The sequence below is a fragment of the Hyperoodon ampullatus genome (assembly GCF_949752795.1).
Source record: "Hyperoodon ampullatus genome assembly, chromosome: 10".
In the NCBI taxonomy this organism is placed as follows: Eukaryota; Metazoa; Chordata; class Mammalia; order Artiodactyla; family Ziphiidae; genus Hyperoodon; species Hyperoodon ampullatus.
In genome coordinates, this window is record NC_136923.1 from 82,101,982 (window position 1) to 82,113,145 (window position 11,164).

Below are 11,164 nucleotides of genomic sequence, written 5' to 3' on the forward strand. Positions count from 1 at the left end.
GCTAACCAGACTTCTCCCTCCTCCCGATTGGCTGCCAGGATTTTAACTAGATTCGCTGTCTCGCGGGCTCCAGGGTTAGCCGTCAGTGTCTCTGTCCAGCTGTCCCCTGCCCAGCCCCTGCCGACCGTCCTCTCCGCCTGGGGCAAGACTCCGAGGACAGTACCTCAGTAGCACTTAGCTTCGGAAAGAGAGGTGATTCGAAGGGTCTGGCTATTGCCGCCAGGCGAGGCTCTTCGACCTCCCAGGTACTTTTTGACTCGATCGGTGTCCGTAGTTGGGACGGCTACCCAAGCCGCAGGGAATTGTGGAACTTATAGTTCTGGGTTAGTTCGAGGTTGGAACGGAGGCTCGAGCCGGGAAAGGAATCTAAATAAGATTCCTGCCAATGACATTATTTTTATTTTTTTTTAATCAGGTGCGGACCTGAACCTGGTCCATCCCTTTCTGACCAAAACTGTTTACCCACATTGGAAAGGACCAGGCACCTAAATGGAGACGCCACCAGTCAATCCAGTGGGAGAGAAGGACACCTCTCAACCGCAGCAACAATGGGAAAAGAACCTTGATTTAACTACTCAGATTAGGCAGCAGCCCCGTGACCCTCCTACTGAAATCCTTGAGCTCAGAGTGAGCCCAGATCCAGACAGCCAAATTCTAGAGGATCCTCAAGAAACTGAAAAACTGGCCACTGGACTTGAAGGAGACTCTGATAAGTCTCATGGATCAGCCAGTGAGGTGCCAGAGCCCCTTCAAACCTCTGATCTCTGGTACTGTCCGGATGGGAGCTTTGTCAAGAAGATCATAATCCGTGGCCATGGCTTGGACAAACCCAAGCTGGGCTCCCGCTGCCGGGTACAGGCTTTTGGATTTACTTTGGGGTCAGGGCTGCCAGAGGGCTGGACAGAGCTAACTATGGGGTTAGGCCCATGGAGGGAAGAAACCTGGGGGGAGCTCATAGAGAAATGCTTGGAGTCCATGTGTCAAGGCGAGCAGGCAGAGCTTCAGCTCCCTGGGTGCTCTGGACCTCCTGTCAGGCTCACACTGGCCTCCTTCACACAGGGCCGGGACTCCTGGGAACTGGAGGCCACTGAGAAGGAGGCCCTGGCCAGGGAAGAACGTGCAAGAGGCACAGAATTATTCCGAGCTGGGAACCCTGAATCGGCTGCCCGATGCTATGGACGGGCTCTTCGGCTGTTGCTGACTTTACCCCCACCTGGCTCTCCGGAACAAACTGTCCTTCATGCCAACCTGGCTGCCTGTCAGTTGCTGCTAGGGCAGCCCCATTTGGCAGCCCAGAGCTGTGACCGGGTTCTGGAACGGGAGCCTGGCCATTTAAAGGCCTTGTACCGAAGGGGGGTTGCCCAGGCTGCTCTTGGGAACCTGGAAAAAGCAACTGCTGACCTCAAGAGGGTGCTAGCGGTAGACCCAAAAAACCGGGCAGCCCAGGAGGAGCTGGGAAAGGTGATCATTCAGGGAAAGAAACAGGATGCAGGGCTGGCTCAGGGACTGCGCAAGATGTTTGGCTGATTAAAAGTTAAACCTTAAAAGAAACAGGAACCTGTGAAGTGTGGTCTATGCTGTGAGATTTGGGGGGTGGGGGGGCCCAGAGGGAGGGTTTCACCCATATCCCACTCCCAGCTTTTGCCTTCCTAGGGGAGGTAGCAGTGGCCTCAGTGTCCCCCTTTACCCTTTTACCATTAAAAAGCCATATGGTCACGTGCGCTATGTTTTGGGGGGCTTATCCATCTCCGAAGATGAATAGAAGCCGTCTACACTTCTAAATTTAGGACACGCTGCGGGAGACAGCGTGACTTCCAAACCTGGCAGCTACATTTCCTAGGCGCTTTCTGGCTGGGTCCTGTTTGGCGCATGCGCAAATTTCACTGCCCGATGCTACGGAGGTGCTAGCCTCCTGCCGCACTCCCATTGGCCCGGCCTGTACAGCCTCCTCTTCTATTGACTCATGTGCTCAGTGCCCAGGTCTCTTACTGGTCGGTAGAGCTCCCGGGCCGCCCCCTTTTTCTTAAGAGCCAACTGATTAGTTGATGATGGGGAGAGGCGGGCCTTGGGAGCCGTCTCATGGTTGGGGGGGCGGGGGGAAAAGATGGCGGAGCTGATGCTCCTCAGCGAGATTGCGGACCCGACGCGCTTTTTCACCGACAATTTGCTGAGCCCGGAGGACTGGGGTGCGCGGAGTGAGGCCTCGGGGAGGGGAGAGGGCTGTGGCGTACTGTGACCCTGAGGCACGCAGGAGGTAGCGGAGGCCCAAAGAGGAAGGCTGGGCAAATACGAAATGCACCATCTGAAGGAGGGCGGAACGGGAGCCTAGTTGTGCTTTTGGGGGATGCGGGAGTTGGGGAAGACCTCCGCTTCTGCGGAAATATGGAGTTGTTCCGGGGTCGGGGAGGGAGGGGCTGAAGTTCTTTGGCTGTATCACTTTTCAAGTGGGCGGGCGGTGGGTCTGGCCGAGCCGAGCCAATGAGGGATGGGTCGAGGGCTTTGTGTGGATCCGAAGGCTGCGCTACCGGAAGACCCCCCGACCCTCCGCACCTCTTGCAGACAGCACCTTATACGCCGGCCTGGATGAAGTGGCCGAGGAGCAGACGCAGCTCTTCCTTTGCCCGGAGCAGGATGTCCCGGTATCGCTCCCCAGCCTGGTCTTTTACGCTTGGTGGGTGAGGGTGGTCGCAGAACCAGGACTCAAACCCAGGCCTGAGGTCATCTGGAGCCACCCCTTCATCCCCACACTCCTGCCATCTAATATCCTCCCTTACTCAGTTTGGCAGCAGTTCCCTGGACTTGGGGATGGATGTCAGCCCTCCTGAACCCCCCTGGGACGCTCTGCCTATCTTCCCAGGTAAGCTACCCTGTGTGAGTCCCTCATCCAGAAACCCTGGTCTTCCGTTGTTTCCCAGAAACTGCAATTCCTCTTATCCTCACGCTTCCTCCACCTGATTGCCTGTGTACTCTTCTCCCTCTTTGATTCTTTATATGTGTTCGTTCCCCCTTGCCCCAGTGAGGGGTCCTTACCCCATAATCTTGGGCACTTTTTGGACTCTTGTCAGCTCTGCTTCCAGGTTATTTTCTAACCCCTTTCTCTCCAGATCTTCAGGTGAAGTCTGAGCCATCCTCCCCCTCCTCTTCCTCCTCCCTCAGCTCTGAATCGTCGCGCCTTTCTACAGAGCCCTCCAGCCAGGTGAGAGTCATCTCCCTCCTACTGTCTGTGGCAGGGACTCGGCTCCCTTGACTTCACCTATAGATGCTGAGGGAATGATTTGTGTGCTGTGAGTCATGGGGTGTTGGTGGGGGGCTTCTTTTCTGCCTTTGCCATTTCTTTTATATCCTCATTTTTCACATTTCCATTCTTCGGTTGTCTAGAATTGAAGGTGGAGTTTTTTAATATACAGAGAAATGTGGCAGCCATGGGAGGCCTGGAAAGAAGAGAGTTGTTAACTGCTGAGAATTCTGGAACTGTTCTTGTCCAAGTTGTCCACTCTAAGGCAATATTTGAAATCATGAGACTTCATCACCCCTCCCAGGAATAAAAGAGAAAGAGAGAACAAGGGGCCAGACACAGCCTAGGGAGATGCTGAGTATGAATGTCAAGTAATTGGTGGTTCGTAAGCTCGAAAGCTTTTGTTCTTGCTCTTACTCTCAACACGTCCTTTTTTTCTTTCCTTGTTTCTGTCCCCCCTGCTTTACCCCCACTCTTACCCAGGCCTCTGGTGCAGGGGAGGTGCTGGTTGTGAAGTCAGAGTCCTTGACACCCTCACTCTGCCTCCTGGGAGATGATCCAACATCCCCATTTGAAACCGTCCAGATCAATGTGGGCCCCACCTCTGATGATGCCTCAGGTAATAACAGCCTGCACCATCCTCAGGCTTTACCAAGGTAGAGTGTATGTATGCGTGTACACACGTGCATGCGCATGTGTGTATGGGAAGCGGGAGTGCAGTCAGCAGGACGGGGAGGAAAAGGTGGGGAGGAGAAAGGGCAGATAACCAGGAGAGAGGCCAGGAGCGGGAGGGAGGATTTCAGGAAATCACAGCCAGGGAAGCACGGAAGAAATGGGGATGATTTTTCTTTGTTTTCTTGTTCCTAGTCACCTGTTGTGTGATTTAACTTCCTATTGCTTTGCATAAACTTGCAGACAGTTTAGGGCATTTTTATCTATGTGACTTTCCCCCTGAAGGTTTTATTATAAAAATTTTCAAGCATACAGAAAAGTTGGAATACCATATACCCAACTCCTGGATTCTACAAATAACATTGTTTGTGCTGTTTTGAAAAGCGTTATTGAGTTTAGTTACTCTTATATGTTTATTGAGCAGCTACTTCATGCCAGATACTGGACACGGTGCTGGAGTTGCAAAGGTGAAGAACACGTTACCACCACACTGACTTGAGGCCCCTGTAGTGTGGTGGGGGGAAGAAAGCCAAGCAAGGTGTGCTAATTCTAGGGTAGAGACTGTCACAGGTGCCCTGAAAGCTCACAAGAGGGGGCCTCTCACCCAGTTGGGGCTGGCTCAAGGGTGCACTCTTGGCGGAGGGGTTTCCTGAGCCGAGTTTCAAAGGACACATAGGAATTAGCCAGAAGAAGAACATGGGGACTGGTTGTGTTTGTAAGGAACCTGCATCTCTTTAGAGAGGACGTGAGGAGGGGGAGTACAGACGGGCCAGGAGATGCAGAGGCTGCAGGGCCAGGTAGGAACCCTGCTAAGGGACTCTTAGCTTTTTTCCTGTGGGCAGTTGGGAGCCTTTGAAGAGTCAAGCAGGAGAGCAATATGATCAGGAAGAGGACTCTGGTGGCAGAGTAGAGAGTGGGTTGCAGAGACACAGAACTGGAGGCAGAAGGAGGACCAAGAAAGAGGTTCATGCAGTTAATCAAGTAAGATACTCAGCTGCTGAGAAGAAGGCAGATTTGAGGAAGCATGAATTAGAATGCATGAGTGCAGTGACCCCCCTGGGCGTTGAAGAGAGACGGGTGAAAGAGTGTGCCTGGGTTTCTGGCTAGGGCAGCCACTCGGTGGGTGAGGGTACCGATCACTGGACAGAGCCTGCAGGAGCAGGAACCCGCTGGTCAGGGAGCACGTGGTGAATTCAGTGTGGGACGCGTTGATTGTTGATTTCAAAGCGACTTCAGGGTTTCCTAGCACCGCCTCCTTTTGGTTGAACTTTAACCAGAAGCTAGATGGCAAGAGAGCCCCAAGGTGCAGTCCATTCATGTTTTCCCGCGGGCCTTAGAGTAGGGCAGGGAAGGATGGAGAGTGGGTTTGCAGGGACAAACAGCTCATATCCAGCATACGATTAAATGTTACAAAGAGGACAAAGAAAATAGGGATTGAAAAGTCTATAACAGCAAAAAGATTATTGATGATTTTGCAAAGGATAGTGTTTTTGGAGTCAGAGTCTCCCCTGGTATTTAGGTATTTTTTTGAGGGCCTGTACTTTACCCATCACTTTGATAGACATGAAGCATAAGACATAGTCCTTGCTTTTGGAGAGTTTCATGAGGGTTATAACACATGGTCAATAGCTCAAACAGTGGTCACCTCTGAGGAGGGGATCTGGGTGTCTGGTTGACAAGGAAGGGAATGAAATTCCCTTTTCACTGAATTCCCCTTCCTTCCTTTGGGATTCTGTATCATATGACTGTATTACCTATCAAAATATATAAGTAGATATGACATTTTGAAATAGCAGTAGTGGCAGTCATATAATTAAGTATCAAAATGCGTGCTGTGGACCAGAGGTAGTAGCGGACCATTGACCTCGGGGCTGAATCTGGCCCTCAGACGGGTTCACCTCCATGGGGCAATCAACAAGTCTTATAGATAGGTTTTTTCTTTTTTTTTTTTTTCTTTTTTTTCTTTTTTTTTATAGATAGGTTTAACAGAAGCCATGAAGTCTCAGAGGTGACTGAGCTTTGAAGGCTGACAGTAGGAAGAGAATGTGTATGAAGGGACAAGCAGTGAGCCCTGTTTAAGGCCAGTTGAATTTGGGTGAACGGCGAGTCATGAGAATGGAAGTGACCAGCAGGCAGCTTGGGAGTGAGGATCAGGGTGCAGGGGGGCAGTCAAGGGTAGAGATGCAGACTGGGCAGTTGTCAGTGTGGCGATGCGTGATTGCGTTGAGCCAGGATGAGGTGGAAATCCAGCCAGACAGGAATCTGGGCCCATACGAATGCTGCCGAATCCCCCTGCTTGGGTCTCCTCCATGTGATGTGTGAGGAAGAAAGAGGGAGAGCAGAAGCACAAGGACAGCCTTGGGGGAAACTGAGCAGTGGGGGAAACAACTGATAGGGGCCACAGAAGGAGAAAGGGAGTCCTGGGTAAAGAGGTAGGAGGAGAGGCAACAGATTAGCAGCTCCATGGTGCCCCTCGTCTGGATTGCCCTCCTGGGCCAGAAGAGTTTTCCTTGCAGGTACAAGGAGAAATGACCATGTGTCCCATTTCCCCATCTTAGCCCTCTTCTCCTTCAGTGTTTGTCTGATATCCAGCTTTTTGTCTCATCCCACTGTCCCGCAGATGTCCAGATTAAGATAGAGCCTGTCTCTCCATCTTCCTCCATCAACTCAGAGGCTTCCCTGCTCTCTGCGGAGTCCCCCAGCCAGGTGAGCGTCCACTTCCTTCCTCCAGCACGCCGGTGCGTTCCTTCTGACTCTCAGAGGTGTGAGAGCTTTCTCTTCTTCAGCTCCGTCTCCTCAGCACTCCTCCTGACTCACATATCTTCTGGAATGCCCCCACGTAGGCTTTTATAGGAGAGGAGGTACTGGAAGTGAAGACAGAGTCCCCATCCCCTCAAGGGTGTCTCTTGCGGGATGTCTCAGGCCCCCCACTTGGAGCTGTCCAGATCAGCATGGGCCTGTCCTCTGATGGCTCCTCAGGTAACGAGGCCTCCTGACACCTGGAGTCCCTCGCAAGAGGCCTATAGTCTGACATTTCTTCTTCCTTCCTTCCTTGCACCTTCCTTCAGGCAAACCCCTGCCCGCCCGGAAGCCACCACTGCAGCCCAAACCTGTGGTGATAACCACTGTCCCGATGCCACCGAGAGCTGTGCCTCCCAGCAGCACTGTCCTTTTGCAGCCCCTTGTCCAGCCACCCCCAGGTACTAAAGAAGGAGAGAAGGAGGTGGCCTGGATTGACCTTCTCGGGAGGCTCACAGCCATTGAGCCTCCCGACGCTTGGGTGCTCAGGTGTGGGTGTGGACACAAGGAACCCACCTGGCTTCCAGCTCTCTGACCTCCTTCTCCTGTCCACTTGCCCCAGTGTCCCCAGTTGTCCTCATCCAAGGTGCTATTCGAGTCCAGCCGGAGGGACTGACCCCCCCTGCTCCACGGCCCGAGAGGAAGAGCATTGTTCCAGCTCCTATGCCTGGGAACTCCTGCCCGCCTGAGGTGGATGTAAGCGTTTACTGGGGAGGAGAGGAGTAGGGCTAGTGATGGGAAGGGAAGAGAACTGTCGTGGGAGAGAACCGCGGAGCGAGAAGGGAGCCAAAAGTGAGGAAGCAGGCCTGTAAGACGGTTCTGAAGGTTAAAGTGGACCTCTTGTATATATGAGTATCTACTCCGTGTAGTTTTAGGATCCTTGGGTTTGCTATCCCTGCAGATGGAGAAGTGGGCGTGGTCTTAGTAAATCAAAGGCGGGGGAGTCATACTGTGTTATAGAAGAGGGAGGCTGCTTCCTAGGGGAAAACCAGGTAAACTGTTCTCTAATTTTAGCAAGCTTCAACTTCGGGTCCTAAAAAGGAGAATTGAGAAGAAGGAAGACCACCCATCAAGGAAAGGAACTGAGGTTCCACCAAGAACCAGGATGGGGGAAGTTCCTCCTATAGTCTAACTTCTCTCAGCTCTGAGGAACAGGATTAGGGAGTGGTTGAGAGAAGGGCCCCTTCCCTGGAACGTTTTGGCAGAGAGGAAGAACCTCTCTCTGGCTCTGTAGGTAGAGGTTAGGAAGGCAGGAGAGTGGCCCGTGTGAGCTTTGGGTGATCGGTGCCTGGAGTTGGAGGGTGTGATGCCCCTCTCCCGCCCCTCTTGCCGTCTCTCTCTGACCCTTTTGTGCCTAGGCAAAGCTGCTGAAGCGGCAGCAGCGAATGATCAAGAACCGGGAGTCGGCCTGCCAGTCCCGGAGGAAGAAGAAAGAGTATCTGCAGGGGCTGGAAGCTCGGCTGCAGGCGGTGCTGGCCGACAACCAGCAGCTCCGGCGGGAGAATGCTGCCCTCCGCCGGCGGCTGGAGGCCCTGCTGGCCGAGGTAAGACCAAGGTGTCCTTGGGAGACCCGTGGGAGTACTGGCTCCTTGGGATGACTCCCCCTCTCTGGCTTCTCTCTTTCTCTGCATCTTAGAACAGCGAGCTCAAGTTAGGGTCTGGAAACAGGAAGGTGGTCTGCATCATGGTCTTCCTTCTCTTCATTGCCTTCAACTTTGGGCCTGTCAGGTGAGACCCTCGTTGCCTCCCCAGAGCCTTCTGGGTGGAGCCCACCCCCCGGCTGCCTGATTGCCTGCTCTGGCACAGTCACTTTCGTTACTTGCACACAGACAGCTCTGGCGTCCTTGGCACTGATGGTGGGTGTATCCAGTCAGTCCCTTCTTGTTCCCTCATTGCTCTCATAAGTGTTATGTCCTGGAGGAGATGGTGGTGAGAACATTGATAAAAATAGTGACTATTAAGTGCTTAGTGAGTTCCGGGCCCTCGGATAAGCACTCTCCTTTTCTCATGTTTTCTGGCTCGATGAGTAGGGACTGTTCTCATTCCGTCCTCCAGATGACGAGATTCAGTCTTGTAGAACAGATCGGAACCAGGTGGGCTATCTGTAGAGCCTCCCTCTTAACTAGCCCCTCAGTAAAGCTGGAATTCTTCCTTGTGCTCTGTCCTTTCCTATCCACAGCATCACTGAGCCTCCTCCAGCTCCCATCTCTCCTCGGATGAGCAGAGAGCAGCCTCGACCCCAGAGACACTTGCTGGAGTTCTCGGCGCTAGAGCCAGTTCATGGAGTCGAGCACCCCCAGCATCCCTCCCAGGGTCCCAAGGAGACCCAGCCCAGCTCCACGGGCCAGCCACGTTTCAGGTGAGGAGAGGGCCCTCTCTCTCTTGAGTGTGTCTTCTCCCCCAGAGTTACCTTTCCTTTTGAGGGGAGCTGGAGTTGCCCTCTCGCCAGCATGACCTTCTCCGTTGATGGGAGAGCACTGGGCAGCCTCAGGTCAATGCCTCGTCCCTGCCTCACTCCAGGAACCTGACAGCCTTCCCTGGGGGCACCAAGGAGCTGCTGCTGAGAGACCTGGACCAGCTCTTCCTCTCCTCCGATTGCCGGCACTTCAACCGAACCGAGTCCCTGAGGTGTGGGGCGTTCACAACTGGGGCGTCTTCCCTCTTGTCCCGAGGCCCCTCCGCAGACGGCCTGGCTATCCTTGTGTGCTGAAGCACCAGCTCTCCGTGCCCTCCCTCTTCCCTCCTATGTGTGGGCGAGGAGAGTGGGAGTCTCGGCCTGGCACAGAGGTTTTACCCGTTCTCTGCTTCCCCAGGCTTGCTGATGAGCTGAGTGGCTGGGTCCAGCGCCACCAGAGAGGCCGGCGGAAGATGCCCCAGAGGCCCCAGGAGAGACAGGTAGGAGGGGGTGGGGCTGGTTCAAGGAAGGCCACTGGAAAACAAGGGTTGAATGTCCTTGGGATTTTAAGTGGGCATCTTGTTATGCGGCTTTGGGGGCAGTAGGAGGGTGGGTGTGCGGTGGCGTCAGCTCCCAGGGGCTGTCTGTTTCTTTTCCCTTTTCCCTCCACCCTCTTCAAATCCTCAGATACTTCTCCTTCCAGAAGTCTCAGCTATGGAAGAAGTTGCCTCCAGTTAAGGCAGTCCCCACCCAACCCCCTGGGCCCCCAGAAAGGTGAGTCTTGGGGGGGCACTTATTTATTAAGTGAGGTTCCACTCTAAAGAGCTATACCCTCAGGAGCTGTCCTGTGCTCATCATCATTGCCACCAATGGTATGATGATGCTTCCCTTATCCCCTGGGGGTCTCCTGTCTTTCTCTCATCCTTTCCCCCTGCCGCACTGGGAACTGGGCACTGGGCTTAGTTCCTCGCCAACCCCGTTTCCCTGCCCGCCTAGGGATGCTGTGGGCCAGCTGCAGCTATATCGCCAACCAGACCGTTCGCAGCCAGAGTTCCTGGATGCAATTGACCGACGGGAAGACACATTTTATGTTGTCTCCTTCCGAAGGGTGAGTTTCTCCTCCTGGCCCCATCCCCATCACCCTGGGTTCCCCAGCAGTCTGCCTGCAGGTTGAGGCTGTAGAGTAGGGCCGGGGAGCCTGTCAACATCTTTTCCTCCACCCTCCCAGCCTGGCCCCTCTTTTTCCCAGGACCACTTGCTGCTCCCAGCCATCAGCCACAACAAGACCTCTCGGCCCAAGATGTCCCTGGTGATGCCCGCCATGGCCCCCAATGGTAATTCTTTCTCTGCCCAGTGTGGGGAGGGGTCCTGAAATTGAGGAATAAGGAAGTTCCAGTGGGGAGACCCAGCATGAGGAGTTGAGGGGGGAGGTGGGGACAGGAGCGGTAATTCTAGAGAGATGCTAGATGCATGGGTGAGAAGCCAGAAATGACTGGAGAGAAAAACAAAATGCAGGAGACTGCTGGGAGGATGATGAGGGTGCGGGTCCTCCCTAGGTGAAGCTGCTTAGGGTGTGCGGGGCAGAGGGGTGTGGGCTGGGAACCTGCCAGACTCTTCTTTTTTTTTCTCTTGCTGTCCTCTCCTCTGTGACCTCACACTCATCAATGTCATTTTTTCCCCTACCTCCTTCCTTCTCCCTGCGCCAACTGCCTCCCTCCCCTCTCACTTAACCCCCACCGGGGCTCCGCCTCCTCATCACTGCCCTTCCCTCCCTGTCCACCTCTACCGCTGTGATCCCTCGTCTCCGTCTCCGTCTGCCTCCCCCTTCTCACAGAGACCCTGTCAGGCCGGGGGCCCCCGGGGGACTATGAGGAGATGATGCAGATCGAGTGTGAGGTCATGGACACCAGGGTGATCCACATCAAGACCTCCACGGTGCCCCCCTCGCTCCGAAAACAGCCGTCCTCAAGCCCGGGCAATGCCACAGGCGGCCCCTTGCCAGCTTCTGCAGCCAGCCAGGCCCACCAGGCCGCCCGTCAGCCCTCTACCTCAATCATCCCTGA

General features: G+C 54.2%; 2 protein-coding genes across 2 annotated transcripts; both read left to right on the plus strand.

Moving 5' to 3' along the window:
* Positions 1–474: 474 nt before the first annotated feature.
* On the plus strand, positions 475–1,527 carry FKBPL (FKBP prolyl isomerase like; the record flags this gene model as incomplete). Its single annotated transcript, XM_079712474.1, has 1 exon — positions 475–1,527. The coding sequence occupies exon 1, from the start codon at positions 490–492 to the stop codon at positions 1,525–1,527; it is 1,038 nt and encodes a 345-aa protein (XP_079568600.1). The 5' UTR covers positions 475–489.
* A 565-nt stretch (positions 1,528–2,092) lies between these two features.
* ATF6B (activating transcription factor 6 beta) lies at positions 2,093–11,164 on the plus strand (the record flags this gene model as incomplete). Its single annotated transcript, XM_079713634.1, is given in 19 exon segments — positions 2,093–2,186; positions 2,560–2,639; positions 2,779–2,857; positions 3,105–3,196; positions 3,719–3,854; positions 6,528–6,613; positions 6,751–6,886; positions 6,976–7,107; positions 7,269–7,402; positions 8,065–8,250; positions 8,343–8,434; positions 8,886–9,065; positions 9,227–9,334; positions 9,520–9,601; positions 9,805–9,875; positions 10,098–10,209; positions 10,351–10,435; positions 10,936–11,142; positions 11,145–11,164. Coding segments are annotated over 19 exon segments (2,100 nt in total). The 5' UTR covers positions 2,093–2,104.